The following is a 19,873-nucleotide window of genomic DNA, read 5'->3' as shown; positions in this document are numbered from 1 at the left end:
AAAAAAAACTCAAGGACCTCAAAACAGTCCTGCATGCAAGACTGCAATTGTCTAGGTGTCCCCTGCCTCCATTCGGATTCAGAAACCACTCAGATCTCAGGCCTTTTTCAGTCAGTTGCTGTGTTACAGCTGATCAATATAGCAAATCACAAGTCTCTGCACAACATAATTTGTTGCATTTTGCACAAGTTCTTTGAAGGGCTCAGTTCCCATAATTTCCTTTCCCACTTAATGTAACAGGTTAACAACAACACAAAAAAAATGGAAATGAAATCTCAGTTTATTTTAAAGGCATCATCAATAGGTCTTTGAGGTAAAATGACTACAGTTAAAAAACACATAACAACCAAAATATTGGTGCCCATGTATGATGGGCATCTCCTACCACAGTTCTAAAAGAAAGGAAATTCTTCAGTAACCACTTCAGTTTCTCCATCTTTACTGAAATTTACAGTTCATGCCCATTGCTATGCATCTTTGCACATGCACTGTAATAGATTCTGGTAGTTATGGTAAGCCTATACGTTCCTTCACAGCTCACTAAATCAATGAAACATTTTTACCTTGCCTGTCACAACATACCACACACTGTGGCAGCTGCCTCAATCTTAACAAAGCCTATTTCTATACCTTGTAACACCCCAGTTTCATTTCCTAGACCTGTTATTGCATGAAATGGAATCTCTTTGTTCAGATTTAGTCTAGCAGCTCTGGTTCGTCCCAAAACTTCTCACAATTCCTAGTCATACATTTCTACTGCCTTCCCTACGTCAAAATATCAGCCCTTGCTAAAACCTCTGCTATTAAACATTTCTTGCATTTCCCTGCTAAATGTTTCATGCACTACACATGATCTAAATGGCTCTCAAAAGAATCTGTGTTGATACATAAGATATGCTGCATACACAGACGTGGTCTCAACTTTCTTCAGTCAACTGCCTAAACCTCCTGATGCATCAAGCCATAGCAAAACATTTGTTATCAGTCATCTTTTCATGGGGTTCTCCCTTTACTAGCAGGTACAACTCAAAAACAATCAGACAAACAAAACAAACAAAAATCCTCAACATTTTAAGACCAGTAAGTTTAATGAAGTTTTTTATTCCCCCCACACACCTTTAATGACCAAAAAATAGAGCAAACCTGTTAATACTTTCACTCATTTCATGTTTCATGAGAGATGATCAAACTCTTCCTYTGCTAAGTGTAAACTGTCCTTACAATGTCATTTTCAGGACAATTTAGCTTTTCATCTTTATGCTGTATTTTACTATAAGTTTTCCTSTTTACTCAGACTTTTCCTCAAGTAGTTCAGTTTCCTCTCCCTCAAAAAAAAAATGCTCCTTTAACAAGAGCTGAAACTTAATAACATATAATACATTTAAATTTATATCACTTTCTTGAGGGGCATAACATTATTATGTAAGCACTCAAACCAAATCTTTATACTCTTCCAGAGTAGTGGGTGTCTTTTTTTGTTTTGTTTTTTGGTGGTGGTTTTTTGTGTGCACGCTAGTATCACTGCCTCTGGCACCACATTGGCTTTTACACTTCTCCAAATAATACTTATTTCACTTTGCTTCAGATGCGAACTCAAGCTCCCACAAGACAATAGCACGTAACGTGAAATTTATTTGCATAATATGGCAACTTTTTCTAACTCATTCTCCTAGAAGGATCTTAAAATTATAATTCTCAAAACWACCAGTTTAGTAAAGGTATAATTAAACTAAATCAGAAACACTAGCAGAGTATTACTTATTCTTTATACAATAAATTAAACCAAACAGAATATTAATATAAAACTCAAAGCATAGATACTTAGCCAGAGGAAATATAAAGAGAACACTTCTGCAAATTTTACTTTCAGTGATTAAATAAAAATTCAAAGAATATAAAAACATGACCACTCTAAAGCTGGCTTCAAACAACAAAATGCTTGATTATCCTAAAATACAACAAAGATGGCTTAACATATATTGTTAATGCCAGAGCTACACACTCTGAAACTTCATTTGAACATAAAATTTCAAAGCAGTGACCAACTGCTGCACAGAAGTCAAATTACTTCCAAAAAAAAAAAATTTAAATGACCATAATTGACACTGGCATAAGTAAATCATACTCATATCAATTTTTATATCCAAATAATCTTAAGAGGTGCACACAACTAAGCTTCTAGTGTCAAATAACCTTTTAGAAATCTACAGAATGCTTTTCATAATAGATTCTAGATGGAATTGTTTTTTAAATACACAGAAATAGTTGTAACTTGGAATGCTGTCTGGAGTTCACTCTCCAAAGAGTAAGAGAGCCCTACATTTGAGTGACATTAGTGCTCTACCTTATTTTGCTAGTGTGTCATGTTAGAAAAGATCCCATAACTTCGTTTTTGCAAACCAGAAGCGAAAGTGGCTATTAACCACCAAAATAGATAAAAACAAACCAAAAGACACCATTTCAGCAGAATTCTAACTCAATTTTTTTGACAAATGCTTTCATAATTGTATGTTTAACCTCTTCCCTGATACCAGAACAAGTTTCATGTATATAATAATGAACAGCAATGCAGAAATAGATTTCCAAAGGTTATTTCGGACTGCAGTTTAGAAATCATATATGCTAATCAGGCAGATTTGCAATCTTTGGGAATGATGTAATTTTACTTTTGGGATAYGAGGTATTGCACAAGAGTGTCACTGCACAAAGCTATTAGAGCAAGAACCGTTGGGACTCACACCCTTCCCATTGTTTTGAAATGCAAATGTATGTCACTTGGAACTTCAAATAAGAAATGCAGTGTATCTGTCATACAAATCGTGTACGTGTTACAATAACAGAATAGCCAGATTTTTCAACATACACTTACAGTAAAAGAAAAAAAAAAAACAAAAAAACTTTTTAAAATCATTAGCCTCCTCTCTCTCTTTAATAATAAATAGAACTGTATCATCATGTTTTCAAACAAAATTAGTACCTCAGCAACTATTCTCACACTGAAGTAATAACTAGTCTACATACAAAAACTCATCAGATAAACTGATTCTGAAGAAGTTGTAAACAACTTGCATTATTTTGGCATTCTTAACAGTTTTACAAATGACCCATAGGAATCAGTCAACAAATCAAGTCCACTAACACTATGAATTAGTCAAACTGCATATCCAATGTCTGGATGATGGTGTTGACTTACACCACACAAATTTTGTATGTGTAAGTTTAGCTACTGCTGATTTTGATCTATGAATTGTTCAGCTGTTTTCAATATTCAAATATACTTTCAAAAGGATTAGTGTGTATAGCTAACATTAGTGAAAAAAAATACAAAACCTACCCCAAAACTGAAGTTTTAAAAGCAAATTCTGCTTTGTAAATTTAGATCTTCCCACACTCACTGTTTTCAATGCTTTCAGTCAAGATTTCTCTAATGACTAGCAGCTGACCCAAAAAATTAACTCARAAGAGACAATGCATTATGCATCAAACTCCTCCGGCAAGCTACCGCATTAGCAACATTCTAGAACAGATGAATGTATTTCACCAGATCGTCTGCCCCGACAAACACAGTGGAAAGGGGTAAAAGAAAAACCCCTAAACATCTTAACGCAGGGTAACTGGCTTAATTTGTGCAGTCAACATCAAAACATTGATTTTAAAACCACATTCAACTATTACGTATAAGTAAAACGTATTACAGATAACACGCTTAACAACTCGCTCTTCGGGGACAGAGGAGGCAGGTGCTCTCAGGGCGCACTGTTCAACAGCGCCGCTGTTGGCCCAGGGCTCCATCTAGCGGTTAGCGATAATGAACACCCACGAGAAAAGCTCGTCGGGGAAAAAAAACACACCCCCCCCCCCCAACACACACACACAGAGGCTAGACGGAAACAATTATCCGAATAGGAAGTCTTTTATTATTTTCCAAATGTATCTCAAAAAACAGACGTAAAAGAACCACCATTTTTCCCTAAAACAACCAACACACTATATACTCCCGATCTAGCTGCAAAGCTTTGTTGTTCCTCCTTAAAGCAAGTACATATGCAAATACAGATAACTCAGAAAAAAATGTATGGAAATTAACTGTAGATTATTTGCACATATTAGTGCATAAATTGCAGATGATCTTCATTTTCCTAGGAAGAATGAATTCCTCAAATATACAGAAGCAAAAGTGGTTCAGTAGAGCTTAAGGTTGTCACCAAGGGTATGCCCGCACTGTAGCAGTTGTGGCTCACATAGCTATGGTATGTCTAACTTTGAAGATAAATTTAGCTACTGCTGTCGTATTACATGCAGCATTTATGAAATTCAGCCATTTAACTCTTGCCTTATCCACTTCACTCTGCCTATAGGTCCCATATGGTAGCAATATCGTGCAATATCTTTTTCTTCTATAAGTTCCTCTGTGTTCATCAACCAACCACATTTAGCACGAATGGATCATGCCACAGAACAGAGTCCACAGGCCAAGGCAGAAGCAGTGCCACTACTTCTACACAGAAGCTCCCATAGGTACTTAAATTAGTTTAATCAAGGTTACTACAGTTACTGTATAGCAACAGCTAAGAAAGCAGTGCCCACACACCTAGCAATCACATTTAGATAGGAAGGGCCAACCAAAYAGTCTGCCAGACACTCCAATTCTGTTCTGCAAGACATGTCTAACAAGGTCAGTAGTTCACTTGAAGACTTGGCACAAGGTAAGACAAGGTATAGGAAAAGGACAGTGAGCTCCACAACTCTTTAAAATCTCCCCCCTCCACCAATCCACAAGTTTAAGCCAGCTCAGYGGAGCTCAGTCACTGGAGGCACAAGAACAATGGGGTCAGAGCACTGGATTCATGGAAATACTTAACACCCCTTGCTCTACTTGTACTTTTAGCTGCAGGAAACCTAAGAGAAAGTTAACCAGAAACACCTAGAAACAACCAGCAGATAGTTGCAGCAAGGAAGCAGGAATGAAATGGAATGGTGAATAATAAAGCACAGGCACTACAGAATATCCTCTAAAGCCGTGGAGGGGACACTGGAGAACAAGGATACCATGGAGCTCACTGTTCCACTTGTGGCCCAGTTAATCCAACCTTTTCAATATTTTGCTCCTCCCCTTAAAACGCTAGTTGAAGAGATTAGTGGACAGGTATCCTACAGTGAACTGCAGTGGAAGATAGGAGAGTTGCACAACATCACAGAATAAGAATAAAATGCTTCCTCCCTCCTGTTCCCCCTTTAATACTTGGGGAAAAAATAAAATCTAATCCTTAAATTTGGCCTTTTATTTCTTAAATTTTTGATTAAAAATTTATTTAAAGTACAGCTGAAAATAACTATAGGATTGCTGATGTCTCTTTAAGGAACAATGACATCAGTACAAGCTATACTTAACAAGGATATAGGTGTGGAACTACATCCTTTTCATCATATGTAGCCAGGTGCAAAGAGAAAAGCTTAACTTCAAGATTCCTGTGGTCTAATAAAAATATCATTGCAAACAGAGCCAAGAATGTAGATTTATTAAATGCTGTTTGTTTTTCTTTAGATACAGATCATGTGAACTGAGATATTTAACTAATTCAAGATGCATTTTTATCCTATCTTGAACTGCTGACATTATCAACAAGCTCAAGGTATCCTGATAAATAGCAAAATACAGTAAGTAACAGAAAAAWTCAATTAACATGTTTGAAAATAGATTAAAATTATTATCTAAATACTCCATTGTTCTGCTTTAAAAACACTAAAAAAATGGATGGCTGTTACTTGTATTACTCATCTAACAGTATTTGTAATAAAGGAAATTAAACATTTTTATGGCTCTGTCAGGGTGATTATTTCACTAGCCTTTAAACTACTCTTTGTAAAGTATATTTTGACTGCTTTTCAACTWAAACTGCACTATTTTACTAGCATATTCTCATCTGCCCAGTGGATACAAGCTATGTATATGCTATTTTTACACTGTTTTTGAATACACTGACTTTTTTTAGTGTCTAGATGACATACAGGAAGCACAGATATTCTGGTTTATGTTCCATGATCAACTAATGGTCTAATTCAAATCCCTCTAAAGTCAGTCTCTCACATTCAGAATTTGAAGGATATCTTTTATATAAAGTCTATATTAGCAGCTGGTGCTTTGTGTACTGTTTGTACAAGTAACTCCTTACCCCATCATAATTAAAAAGGAGAAACAAGCACTGCAAAATTATGTCGTAAGAAAACAGAATGATTTTTTAAACATAAAAAAAAAAATCAGTGTCTGACAAAGTTTGTCTAAACTTCCAACAAATGTCTTAGAATTATGCTTTTCAGAAACATGCAGATCTTGGAAAACACAAAAGATAGTGGCACTTGAAGGTGTTTTCAATCAACACTCTACCCTATATCATTCAGGGATAAACAGTGAAAATAGCAAATGCTTCTGCTTTCGATAGGCACTGTATGCCAGGCCTTCTGGGTTATGTAAGACATACTGAAGAACAAAGGAAAAGTTCTATTTGGTTTTCCTACTGCTGACCAGACAATGAAAAAAGCAGATGTTCCTACTGCCAAACAAAATAATCTTCCTTTGATGCCAAGGATTAGCAGGTAAATTTTTCTTCAATTTCCTTGAAGACAAAACGTGGAGCAACACAGCTGCTCCCTGCTTAGAAAACGATGATGATAAACAAGTAAGTCTTGCCACCTCAGCAGTTAAAAGGGAAGGACCCAAAAGGTCTTTGGGAGTGGAGGGCAAGTTAAGGACACATACAACAGTGTTTCTGTATCCAGTAACCACTACCTTAATTCTGCTCCTCTAGCTCAACTGAGTAAGTTTCCAGCCATAATTATTACTATTTCTTTGTGATACAAAATAAAGAATGCTATGATTTATCTTCTCTATAGGTAAAAGAGGGTTCTTCTCTTCCCTTTTTTCACTACAAGAGGAAAGGGATGGCGGTATTTTATTTAAACTAGGAACATGCATCCAAAAATCAAAGACCAGAATGCTAGTTAGTTAGTATTACTTTTAAAGATGGCTTTTTTTTGGCCTCTAGTCACTTTAAAACCCACAACATTTGCATTATTTTAAAAGTCAGCAGAAAACTTTCAACATAGCTTAGAAGCTTTGCTGGGAGCCTTATAGTGCCTTTTCCTTCATTATACTGAAGATGCCAAAGAACAAATTGTTCATATAGTGCTTGTACTGAACTCTTCTGATAAGGGATGCCATATCCTAATACTCTGATGCAACAGAAGATTGCCTTTATGTGTATACTTGCACTAACACAAACAAACACACCACAGATGCACATAATAAAAACATCTGTTTCTCATGCTTGTATCTAAACCCCATAATAACCTAGTTAATATATTCTTACCTACTGAGCACCTRTTGCTGCAAAATCCAATAAAACCTTAAGTTTCTAGTTACTTGAATGCAAATCACAAGAATGCCACATCTTATAAAACAGAATCMTAAAACAAGCCCAACTGTAATTCAAATAATTTAGACATTCTGAACAGTACTTGAGAAAAGATTATTATTGCTTTTGCAAAGGCAAAATTCATAACTTGATTATAGTTACATAAATAATATGTGTCCTACAGCAGGTAGGAGTGGCAATATCCAGATGGGATATGGCATTATGATATATAACTTAATTGCCTTTCACCATCTAACCTCTCTTAGAGCTCACAGGATTAGCTGTTCATTTTAAAATATATATAGTTTTATATAAAATTTATGCCTACAAGTAAATATCACTATTGATAGAAACCAAATATTTAAACAATTCAATAGAAACACTTCTTTTTATATCACTTCTTTCAATAGTACTGAAATAGGCAGTAGACTAGAATAATTTTCTGATTATTCTCAGTGTTCTCATTGTCTAACTACACTCATCTAGAAACAACACCTCTTCCTGCCAAATAAGCCTGTCTTTTSCTAGTCAATTAAGCTTCTAAACAGGAAGTTAAATCTATAATGCATCGGGAAAACGACCAACAATACCAATATAAACTAGACTTTTATTTCCTATCAGATATAACATTCAAGCAACAAGAACGGTTCCATTTTCCCACCKGTTGACAAATTAGAACTAGCAAATGGAAGGAGATAAACATTTTCCAAATACGTATTTGGACATGGAATACTGAAAGAAATCTAAAGCAGAGCTCATTACTCCCAAAGGAAACAAGCCAAGGACATTTGAAAAAATAATTAAGGGTCACAATACAAAGATTTATACATRTAATTACCTTTATGCATTTAAAATAGAAACAAGGGACAATAATTTAAGCTGTGCATACACTCTGCAACGGAAGTATTTTAATACCTTTTATTTCCATGCATACCAACAAACATGCTTCAGAAAACTTTACACCTTTTCATGAAGCCAATCTCAGCTTAGTACTCCTTATTAAATTGACTGAAATTCTTGCTCTGGTATAACATAGTTTAATTCTCACAGAAACATACATATTTACACACATAAACACATGCAATGACGAAACTTTTTCAGTATTAAATATCCTCTTTACAAGTGGACATTCGTAAGGTAAGGTACAAGTCAACATAAATTACTAGATCTGTTTATTTTTAGAGGACAATTAAAATTTCAGTCTGCTTGCTTCCAGTACACCAATCTTTGATCTCACATTGAATTTTCTCACAACAGAGCATAACAGCATTTTCAGAGCAGTTCAGATATAGACACAACTATGTTCTCACTCTACAAATTCTGAAAGGAAATTCCATCTCCTTCTTCCAAAGGACTAATCAATATCAAAACATTTTAATCCTTCTTTGTGCCAATACTGTTATTACTGAAGCAGATTAGAATTTTCACTTAACATTTAAATTAGAGCATGGAGAGCTGGAATATCACTATTTAAATGAAAATATAACTCAAATATCAAATTCTGTCTTCAACAGATTTACATAAAAAGACAGAAAGGATAACATTTGTCTACCAGCATGCTATGTGGATCTCTTCAATTCAATTTACTATGGATTTTATGGTGCAAAAATTAGTGCCCTCCAGGAACTGAACTCATACCAATTATTTCTTCCAAACCTACAGCATCCTCCCATACTGCTTCAACTGATGGAATTTCTGCCATTCACTTAGAGGCAAGCCGGAGCTGTTCCCCAGTTTGCTATTCTAGAGACTGTAACTCAGTATCATAGATGCTGCTTGCATTCTCAAGTATTTTATTCTCTGCTAAATGAGAGCAACATTTTAACAATACACACAAAGCACAATCAGAATTAGATGTTTTTTTCCAACATGAACCTTTGGAATAAATTTCTGCAACAAAAATGGCAAACACTGATTCTGCTGACATTCTGTTCTTTCTCCTTCTTTTAAATTGTTTAAATGAAAAGAAAGAGAGAAAGATCATTACCTATATCAATAACTACAAGCAGTTATTTCTTACATATTAGTAGAGGACTCCCTTCTTTGTGTGACAGTGCAGCCTAACACATTGACATATACCAACAAAATGTCAGTTGCATCCCTGATTTTGAGGAGATTCCCTTCATTCTTAAGGAGTAAAAAATTAATGATTTAATGGTAAGTACAGAAGTGAGTTGACAAGGCTCAAAACAATGCATAGGACTACTTTTAGAAGTTGCCTCTAACTGAAAAGGCATAATTACCTGCCTACAAGCTGACTCGCTTTCATGTTTGACATTATGTTACAGAAACATTACCTGGCAGTTGGCCTCCACAGATGAGGGAATTCAGGTGTTAGACTTTTTGTGAGGCCAGGCCACATGGCCATGGACACTACTCAGTCACTCATCCCCTCCCCTGTGACATAACCCAAAGAAGCACCCCATGCCCAGCTCACAGTAAGCATACAGATATCCTCTCACTGGTCACCTGATCCAATAACCTCTTTTACGTATGTCTGCATCAGAAGAGCTGTGGCAAAGGAACAAAAAGATCCAAGCTACACAAGTGTTTTGGTGGTCTATATAAAGTCCAGCTTTCRCAATAATTAACTGAACCACTGAGATTTAACTTCTCTGGAAAGCAAGAAATAAATCAGGCAATATCTTTGATGAGGCTCAGCCAAGTAGAATGGTGCACAGTAAGAAAGACAATCTATTTTCATGGGTAGTTGATGTTCAGCAACATACAGAGCAAGACTGCATTGTGACAGATAYCTGTTGGAATTCTATGTAAGCGGTCATGTGTCTGTTACTTGTACTTGGGACAGAAAAGTAATACCTGCAAAACAAATGAGGTCAATTTGAACAAACAAAAAAAGTAGCCTGATTAGTTATCACGTGAAAATTGGGGACAGAATTTTTTTTAAATCTCATCTGCTACCCACTACTATAGAAGAGAATAGTTCCTATTACAAACTGTAATGGGGAACAGGAAACAAAGAACTCGCTAAAAATCACAACCACATTACCACTAATAACTACACAAAGGGTATATACAAGACCTACAATAAGGAATCCTATATTAAATATAAGCATGTATGTAATTTTTTTTTCCTTTTCTTTTCTTTGAGTCCTGTCAGTCTGGGCATTCACAAGAAAATCAGACAAAACATCTAATATTAGCCAAGAAGTGTACTGGAGAGAAAAAGGATATTCTGCTCCCATGTATTCTCTTCACAGGCAGATTTACCAGAAACAGAAATTCTGAGCCAGCAGTAATCTCCCTAACAGTGCTACCTCTCCAGTGATGGGAAGCAGCAGCGACTGCATGGCATAGCTTTACAATCTCCCAGCCACCAAAACATGCAGCAGCTGTCCCTACTTTATGAAATCTTTTTTCTTCTTCCCAGCCCCTCCCTTCACTTTCCATATTGCAACTAGACCTGCAGTAACTTCTCCTTAACTGGAAGGGTTAAGACAAGTTTTTCACTTTCCCRAGATTGCAATCAGTGCTGATACCTGCACCAGTGAAGGGCAAGAGTTTCTAACCATCACACYTGTGGTACCTCACCTACATACACAGTTCAATCTCACTCATCTGTTCAAACAACTGAAGGACTTTGTTGTGAAGGGCAGAATTTTGCATATTTAAATAAAATTAAGAAAGAAAAAAAAAACAGGACTACCACATAACACAGCATTTTAACAGTTATGGCTTAGCTTTAACTCTTTCAAAACTTCACAATTAAAGTTAGTGCCACAGTATATTTAAAGAAACAGCGTAAGGATGGTGACTTCAGGTTGATCCGAAGTTTCATCTTTCCCTTGGCCAAGAACAGATGCTCAAGGACAGACACAAATCCAAGGCAAGTATATCGTAGTGCTTCCCTGATACATTCTCACAACCTCCAGAGTTTGTAAAACTGAAAATTTGCTGAGTTAGTTCCCAAATTAAGTCAGAGAACTTCTACTATGCCTAACTCAAACCACCTCAAACCTTTGAAGTTGTATGTAGATCCCCCCCCAACTCTGTYGCTCTATAGACTACACATAGTCCTTTACAACACTATCAAGAAATGAAACTTGCCTATATTAGAAGCAGAAGTGTAAAATTCATTAGGACACCTTAACCTTTTTTAAAATCACAAAAGCTCAAATGAGCACTGATCTCAAACTTTGCTTCAGGAGCTTTTTAGTCGTTTTAAAAATTATTCTGAGAATCCTCCCCCCCCAACACACACACACACACACTCTGCCTACTTTAATCTGACTTTAAAGATGCAACACGGCCCTACTGAGTTTGTTCAGGAAAGGTTTCGTTCCAGACTCCCCCCTAGCCTGTACGAGCGCTGCTCTCCCTCCCTAGGAGGACTCGCCTCTCGCCTCACCTCCTCGGGAAAGTTAGACCTTTCAGACTCCCAGCCGCGGGCCTTCACCTGTGCCACTCGCTCCTTTATCTTTCCAGCCACCAAGGAGCGGCGGAGGCGAGGCCCGTACCCAGGCTGGGGGGAGCCGAGCGGGGCGGGTAACGCGACACGGCCTCACCGAGGGGCGGCTCGCGGCGCCGCCCCCCCACCCCCCGCGCGGGGCCGTTAACGGCCGGGCCGAGCCGGCCGTTAGGGCCAGGGNGGGGACGTCGGAGCTCTCCTCGGCCATGGTGGCGCTGCCTGGCGCCGGGGGGTGCCCGGCCGCGGGGCTGCTTCAGCGGCGCGCCGTCCCTCCGCCGAGCACGGCGAGCATGAAACCAGCGCGGTGGGGGAGGCGGGCTGCGGGCGGGCGTGTGCCTGCGGACACAGCGAGGGGGGCTCGGTCTCGGTGTCCCCCTCCGCCGCGCTACATGCCTCCCCCGGCGGCCGGCGCCGCGGCGAGGAGGCGCATTTCCGAGGGGAGGAATCGCCCGCAAGCAGCCGCCGCGGGTAAGGCTGGCGGCGGCCCCCCGCGCCGGCTCCCTCCTTCCTCCCCCGCGGCGCAGCCGCCGCCTGCCCCTGCGCGGCCCCACCGGCACCGGCAGGGCTCGGCGCCCTCACCGCCGGCCCGGCCCGGCCCGGCCCGCGGCCAGGAGGGCGGCGGAGGCCGCCGGGACATCGGCCTTTTGCGGAGAGCAGGGAAGGGTGCGTGGAAAATAGTGATGTGCAGCAGATAAACAAGACTGTCAGCCTGACAGTATCATTGGGTTGCAGTGAGTAGATTCGGGATACGAATACGGTGAGCTGTGCTAAACAGCTTCCTAACAGCAGTAAGGAGCTTATCTTTTAAGCAGCAGATGTTATGGTATTCTGTAAACACATCTCTGTATAAATTCCATGCACTTCGAGTATTACTTTAGATTATGCTGTTCATTTTTTTAGTGCAAGCACTCTTTATTGCAGAAAACAAATCAACCAGAATTCCTTAATTCTAAATTTTCTATTTGTATCAAAGGTAATATTGCACAGTGAGACCTACATCTCTGGAACAAAAGAAGTATTGATGTTTCAGCATCTGCTTTTTGACAATACAGAACTCTGGAGACTTGGTGCTGCTGCTATATTTATTGGGCAGCAGTCTCAAAGAGCAAAACCAAGGGAACTAATGCAAATGTTAAAGAAACTCTGAAGTTGAGATTTTAATTACTTAAAGGTCAGCACATTCGAAGTTTATTAGTTTAAGGGAGGCACTCTATATTCCCACATCTCTACACTGCTTTTATATATATCAGAGAGTTCAAGTTACTGTTTATTTGCTGATGCATGCAAAGCATTCAAATTATACCTAAACGTTATTGGGGTTTTTTGCTGTTACAATCTCAGTATTTTAACAATTTGTCAACAACTTTGCATATAATATTGCCTGTGTTCTCATACATTACAGTAACAATAAAAACTTTGTTTTTCTCTTTTTTTTTTTAATAATCACAGGCTACATTTTTTTTGACATATGATTCYCAGGAAAAAAGAAGGCCTGCTTGGGGGATGAGAACACTAGTTTCAAAACTTTATGCACAAAACCCTTGACACCAAGCCCTAGCACCATTTAGTTTCCTAAGATCAAGCCAAGGGTCTGCATAACACATATAACATGCRCTCTACAAGTGCTGCTGAGGAGGACCTGGGAGTCCTGGGGACAAAAAGTTGACCATRAGCCAGCAGTGTGCCCTTGTGACCAAGAAGGCCGATGGTATCCTGGGGTGCATTAGGAATAACATTGCCAGAAGGCCAAGGGAGGTGATCCTGCCCCTCTACTCAGCCCTGGGGAGGCCTCATCTCGAGTACTGTGTCCAGTTCTGGGCTCCCCAGTACAAGAGAGACTGGAGCTACTGGAGTGAGTCCACTGAAGAACTACTATGATTAAGGGTCTGAGCATCTCTCCTATGAGGAAAGGCTGAGACAGCTGGGCCTGTTCAGCCTGGAGAAGACTGAGAGGTGATCTTACCAGTGTGTATAAATATCTGAAGGGAAGGTCTACAGAGGCTCTTTTCAGTGGTATCCAGTGATAGGATGGGAGGCAATGGACACAAACTGAAACATGTGAAGTTCCACCTGAATATGAGGAAAAACGTCTTTACTCTGAGGGTAACAGGGCACTGAACAGGTTGCCCKGGGAGGTTGTGGAGTCTCYATCCTTGGAGATACTCAGAAGGTGTCTGGACGTGATCATGGGCAACGTGCTCTAGGTGACCCTGCTTGAGCAGAGGGTTTGGRCTMGCTGATCTCCAGAGGTCCCTACCAGCCTCAACTGTTCTGTGATGAAACACCTGAAGAACTGCTAACAAGGTCCAAAGGTCTTGAAAGAACAGCACGCTTCAGAAAGAGAGCCCAGTGGCACCACCACCGCCTCCTGGGAGCGGAGTACCCGCAAATTTACGTGGGCGTTACCCGGGTCCTGGCCATGGTGGGAGGCAGGAGAGGTGGGGTGCCTGGAGAGGGGGGCTGAGCGGCAGCGGCCGCAGAGGGGACAGGCTTCCCCTGGTCGCTCACCGCCTCCGCGCCCCGGCAAGGGGGGGTTCCCGGGCCCCGCTCCCGCAGCTCTCCCAGGGCTTCCCGCCCGGAATGGCTTCACGGTGCCTCCCCCCAGCCCCCGCCGCGAGCCTCCACAGCGGCGAGGCCTGACCCGGCCCAGGGGCTGCAAACGCGCCGCCGCCCGCCGGGCTCCGCCAGCCCCGCGCCGGGCCCCGGCGCCGATAACGGCGGCTCCCGCCTCCCCGCGCCGGGCAGAGCCCTTCTGCTCCCGCCCCGCGCGCCGCGGCCCAGGCGAAGATGGCTGGGAAGCGCCGCGGCGGCGGCTTCCTGCAGGAGGCCTCGCACCAGATCGCGGCCGGGGGCTCCGCGGGTGAGTGGGCGCCCCCCCCCCCCCCCCATCTCCACCACTTCGCGCCCTCAGCGCGCGACGGGGCGGCGCCTTCCCGCCGCGCTGAGGCGAAGGCGGCGGCGGCGGCGCTCGGCCCCGCTCGGCGGCTCCTCCCCGCGCTGCGCCGGGGCCCGCGGCGTGTCCCTCGGCTGATAGGAGCCGCGTTTCCCCACGTCTGCCACGGCTGGGCTTTGCGCCGCCTTCAGTGGCGCACATGAGATACTCAGGGATGATAGAGGGGGGGGGTAGCTCGCCCATGGCCACGGCCCTGAATACGCGCGTGTGGGAACGCACGAAAATGCTGGGGCCGGAACCTGCTAACGGCCGGTGTTGGGGTGAGGCAGCTCGCCTCGGGGAGAGGCTCCTGGCCGGAGCAGGTTGAAGCGTGGAAGTTAAAACTTCCTCTGGCCCCAGCGCAGCTGCTCGGAGTTAGGGTAGGCGATCGGGTAAGTTCCCCAAGCAGCAAGGGGAAGGGAGCACTGTGGATTCCTCTGTTTTAGCGAAGCATTTGCTTAATTACTTTGGAATTGCTGTTCCAAAGGCGCTTGCTAAACTGGGACTCTGAAATGCACAAGCAGCARTGTTAGAGAAATAGGAAAAGCTTGGTATCAACTTCGTTAAAGCCTTTGAAATGTATTTCAGTGGCTTGCTGTGTTCTGTGTCCTTGCACATGGATTCATGGGGAATAGTTAGGTTTAACTTGGTTCAAATGACGAAGGTTACATAATGCCGCTGCCCTTGTGTAACATTTCTGTGTAATGCGCACAGCACAAGCAAAACCCTTGTGCGTGCTGTGTGGCCGTGGCTGTGTACGTGAACTCCATTCCCTCTAATTCTTTTCACCTGCTAAATCTACTCCTGTGCTTTCCAACTGCAGAAACACGTGTATGCACATCCTTTTTTGCATGCTCGTGACTACGCCTCTTTCTGTTCAACTTACTGCTTCAACATAGATGTCACAGCAGAAGCAGAGAGGTCTGCTGCCCTGGGTCTTCTGCTGTGTTGTGGTGTACTACTTACGTAGTTCTTAGGTGGCCCTGGAAATCCTAGAAGCCCTCTTAGATCCTGCTTGGTGCTGTTCTGCTCTCTCCGTAGGAGAGAAAGGAAAGGCTGCTCTGTATCAGCAGTGCCTGTTGAAGGCCGTGCCTGAAGGGACAGCACAGTGTTTTGCAGGATCATAGATTTCTTTATAACTAAAAGCCTGTACCTCTGGTGATTCGCACTGAACAAATTCTCTCTAACTTTCCATCCTCTGAAGGCAGCCTATTTCATTTACAGGCATTGCTCGCTGTTCGTGGAAGTGCAGACTGGCTGACGTAGTAGAAGGGAAACTGTCCACTGGATTAAGGAAGAGTTTACAGAGGGTGCAGATGTGCACCTAACTCTTCATATTGTACTTAAACGTACTGAATCTAGTCCAGAGGTGTGCCACTGCAAAGACGCTTGTATACTTTTGTTTACTCTCCTGTCAGGCAGGTTTCTGAGCTCTGTCAATACTCTGTCATGCTACTTATGCTACAAGCTGATATTTGGGCGCAGGTTTAGTTCAGTTGGTTAGAGCATGATGCTGCTAATGGTAAGGTCACAGGTTAAGTTCCCATATGGGCTCCGCTGAGCGTTGGAGTAGATGATCTCCAGAGGTCCCTTCCAACCTTACCAGTCTATGAGTCTATGATTTAGTAGGAAAGCGAAAAAAAAATCAGTAAGGTGAAGTGATGAATAGATTTTTGARAAGCTGAGGCAGTTTGTATTTAAGAGTGGCATAAGTTGATTTCCTTGGCCAAACTGATAGAAAAGTAGCAAGATAGTCAAGAAAATGAACTGCACAGCAGAATGGAGGATAATGAAGACTCAAAAATATCATCCACCTAAATAAAACGACAGGTTATTTAGCATCTGCATTTCTGATGTAAAAGGATCTGATAAGAGGTGATTCTGCTAGGTGGAGTGGAAAATGATTTGAGATAAGCCTCAACTGTCAGACAGGAAGAAAGGGATTTTTTGAGGCTTTATGGAATATGACAGGACTTGTTCATGGGCTTAAGGAGAGGAGCAAGGGAAAGAAAGAAATCAAGCATGACCCATAGTCTGCAGGACTGATAAAGTGGAAGATGCTGGCATGCTGAAATAGGGAGAAATGAAAGTATTTGGTTTAAACGCACTGTTGGCTGTTTGAGGCCTGTCTAGGTTGAAGAGAAACTTGGATGGCTCTCAAATCTAACTGAACCGTAAAACTCAAGCACAACAGGATCTCATGCCTACTTCATGACTGAGGCCAGGGGTGCATCTGCTTCCCTGTGGCTCACAGTTTGACTTCATATCAAATTGAAAGCTCTGCTTCCTGAGAATGAACTCAATCTTAAATCTCAACAGTCTTAATCAGTCTTGGCTTATGTTCTCCTTATTGGCATTCAGTTTGTTCCTATCCTCCTGGATGGGGGTTAATAGCATAATTAAATGTACTTGCTTTATGTTTGTTTGCCTGGGTGCATAATTACAGTGAGGAACAGGAGCTTGAATGAAATGTAGTTGGAACGCTTATTATTAGTAAGTTTGGTCTTTCATTTACAGTGAACTGAGGGCACACTCTTTTCTCCAGTGGTTAATTAGTAAGCTAAGGCATGCAGAATCAAGTGTGGGACATGCAGGAGAACTGAAACAGAGGAGTTCTCTAGACTAAATCATCATAAAGAAGAACTTGGAAATCTCCAGTTGTGGAATTGGGGTTTGTATGTGTCTGAGAGAGATGAGACTCAAAAGGCTATTATCTGAGCAGCCCAAAAGATTCAGGATTCAAGCCACAGAGGAAGAATTATTTTTTCTGGTTCACGAGGATCTGAATCCTTGTCTGTTCTCTSTGTATGGGAAAGGCAGAGATCAGAGCAATAAATAAGTTTGCATACAAAATCAGTGGAGACCTCTTCCATCAAAGGAGAGGAGTTGAAGGCTACAAAATATGTTGACTGATTCCCAGGTAGACTTGTCAAGATACCTTAGCTAACAGTCTCTCTAGTAAATGAGTGATTAAATACAAAAGTCATCTGAAAGAACTGTACAGATGACCTTTGGCTGAGTAAAGGGAAGTAGCTGAACACTAATTAAAACCTGAAGCTTCTCAGACACTATGGCAGGTTTTCTTTGTGTATGGAGAACTGTCAGAGAGAGAGGCTTAGTTAAAACCACAAGAAATTTAAATATGACCCTCATTTAGATTTAGTTCGTATGTTCACTTTTCCTGTTTCCATATACTTGGAAATAAATAAGATACAGCCATCTTTAATTTGAAGTTTTTTTTTGAAGATTTTCACTGTATATAGCAGATAAATACAAAGAAGATATTTGTCAAATCCACGATTTTTCAACTGATCTTGAGATATTTTTGCTGCAATTCAGTGGGTCTCATTTCCTATTCCATGTATTAAATGGTCACGTACCATTGGCCTTCTGTTATTTCAAATTAGTATGGGAAACTCAAAATAAATGAGCTTCATCTTAACTACAAAAAAAAAAAAAACCCTTCCTGTGTTAAGTATATATGGAGCTGATSTCTTTTTTCCCCATTTTCTGTAGAGTGTCCTGAAACAGCAGGGGTTCTAACAGTCTAGTCTGTTAGTATTTAGGTTTTTTTTGTTTTTTTTGGGGGGGAGGGAGTGRGGGGGCAGGGAGGCGGGCAGGGCAAGAGAATAGATTTCCACTAATTGAAATCTAATAGGATTTGTGAGTCTGTCTATCTTAAGCTTCTTTGAAAGTCTAAACCTTTTCTTTTGAGAGGTGTTTTATTTCAAGAGCAGATCATGCTAAATTGCAACGACTCCTTTAAAACAGATCCATAAGCAGGAAAGCCAATCATCAGAGTAAGAGTGTCAGATGTAAATGTAATACTAAATGTGTCTCTTATCACTAGAGACACTAGGCAGATAAACAACACTGCAAGGTATCCTGACCAGAATACTCTGTGGAAGCACCTTAGTTTATTTGGCCCATATGAAGGAAAGAGGGAATGTGTTTGAACACGACAGGAAAGATTTCCAACTAGCAGGAACATTGACTAGTTCTCTCTTCTTCTTCTTTTTTTTTTTTTTTTTTTTTTTGCTCATGTGTTTTCTGGGAATTAAACTTAGCATGCTTGGTGTTTTCCTAGCTGCTTCCTTTTTACATTTAAGCAGTGCAATTGCCATTCATGTGTTCTTAAAATAATTGCTTAATGCTCAGAGGTAGTTTCAGCTAGCAAAGTACTTAGCTAAAATGGGTAACTTTATCTTAATTTGAAACYATAATGTTTCAAGGTATTCAAAACTTCCTCTTTCTGAAGTCTGAAATAATATACAAGACCCCAGTTCATTGTTTTCCATTAGCTGTACTGAACTGGGGTATTAGATGTTAACAAAGTCCTTTTCAACGCGGGCTCTGGGTGGGAATCAGTCATGCAGCATTAGCTTGTAAGATATTTCCCTGAAATTAAAGTACTCCAGGAGAATAAATTTGTTTCTACCAGTGGAGCCAATTTCCTCTGCCAGGCTGAAGCTGGCAGCATACTACCTGATGTAGGACTTAAGCCTTGGAGGGGCTTATTTTCTTTCCCTTAAAATAAAGCATAGCTTGAGGCAAAATGAATCGTAAAACTACATGATTACAGTGAAGAAGTTATTTGCTCTGGTACCCACAAGGTGGCAGTGTAGTACTGCAATATGACACTAAATGTGGCTTTTTATATGGATGGAACAGGAATAAGTTATGTTGAAGCTTTTACAGGTGAGAAGATTATGATATGTCAGTCTGGATAATAATACATGAAGGCAAAGCTTAAAGATATGAAAAGTTCATAATAAATGCTGGGAGGGTTTTGTGTATATAATGTAGCACAAAATATATGGCATGGAATTTGACTTCCGTTGAATCAACAGTAAGGATCATAAATACATATATCATTGGTGAAGGCCAAAGGATGGTCTTAAGGCTAAGATATCACTTAAAAGTACAGAAAGTTGGGGTGAACTTCTGGCCCAGTGAAGTCAATATGCAACAAGCTATTGATTTCCACAGAATGAGGATTTTGCCTCTTGATTATATTAATTTTTTAATAGACTCACTGTGATATTTGAGGAATAGCTTCAAAGGGTGATCTATAAACAGTTAGRACTACCATAATACTAA

The 19,873-nt window shown here is 40.9% G+C and overlaps 2 protein-coding genes across 7 annotated transcripts in view; one reads left to right on the top strand and one right to left on the bottom strand.

Moving 5' to 3' along the window:
• Window positions 1-11,900, bottom strand: part of MIPOL1 (mirror-image polydactyly 1) — a 189,430-nt gene extending 177,530 nt beyond the window's left edge. The window contains exon 1 of the mRNA XM_085301717.1: window positions 11,782-11,900. The gene's annotated coding sequence lies outside the window, so the exon portion shown is untranslated. The remainder of the gene's footprint in view (window positions 1-11,781) is intronic.
• A 2,691-nt stretch (window positions 11,901-14,591) lies between these two features.
• The window catches only part of SLC25A21 (solute carrier family 25 member 21), a 242,065-nt gene continuing 236,783 nt past the window's right edge, over window positions 14,592-19,873 (top strand). For 5 of the 6 annotated variants that reach the window (XM_085301716.1, XM_085301715.1, XM_085301714.1 and 2 more), the window contains exon 1: window positions 14,592-14,701. In XM_085301716.1, the coding sequence (XP_085157842.1) occupies window positions 14,629-14,701 (73 nt within the window). In that variant the 5' untranslated portion in view covers window positions 14,592-14,628. The remainder of the gene's footprint in view (window positions 14,702-19,873) is intronic. The other variant, XM_085301712.1, reaches the window with a different exon arrangement.

This window comes from Rhea americana, unplaced genomic scaffold (assembly GCF_003343005.1).
Source record: "Rhea americana isolate MKP2758 unplaced genomic scaffold, rheAme1 scaffold_18, whole genome shotgun sequence".
Lineage (NCBI taxonomy): Eukaryota > Metazoa > Chordata > Aves > Rheiformes > Rheidae > Rhea > Rhea americana.
The sequence above is the reverse complement of the archived record's forward strand: the minus strand, read 5'-3'. Positions and strand labels throughout refer to the sequence as shown.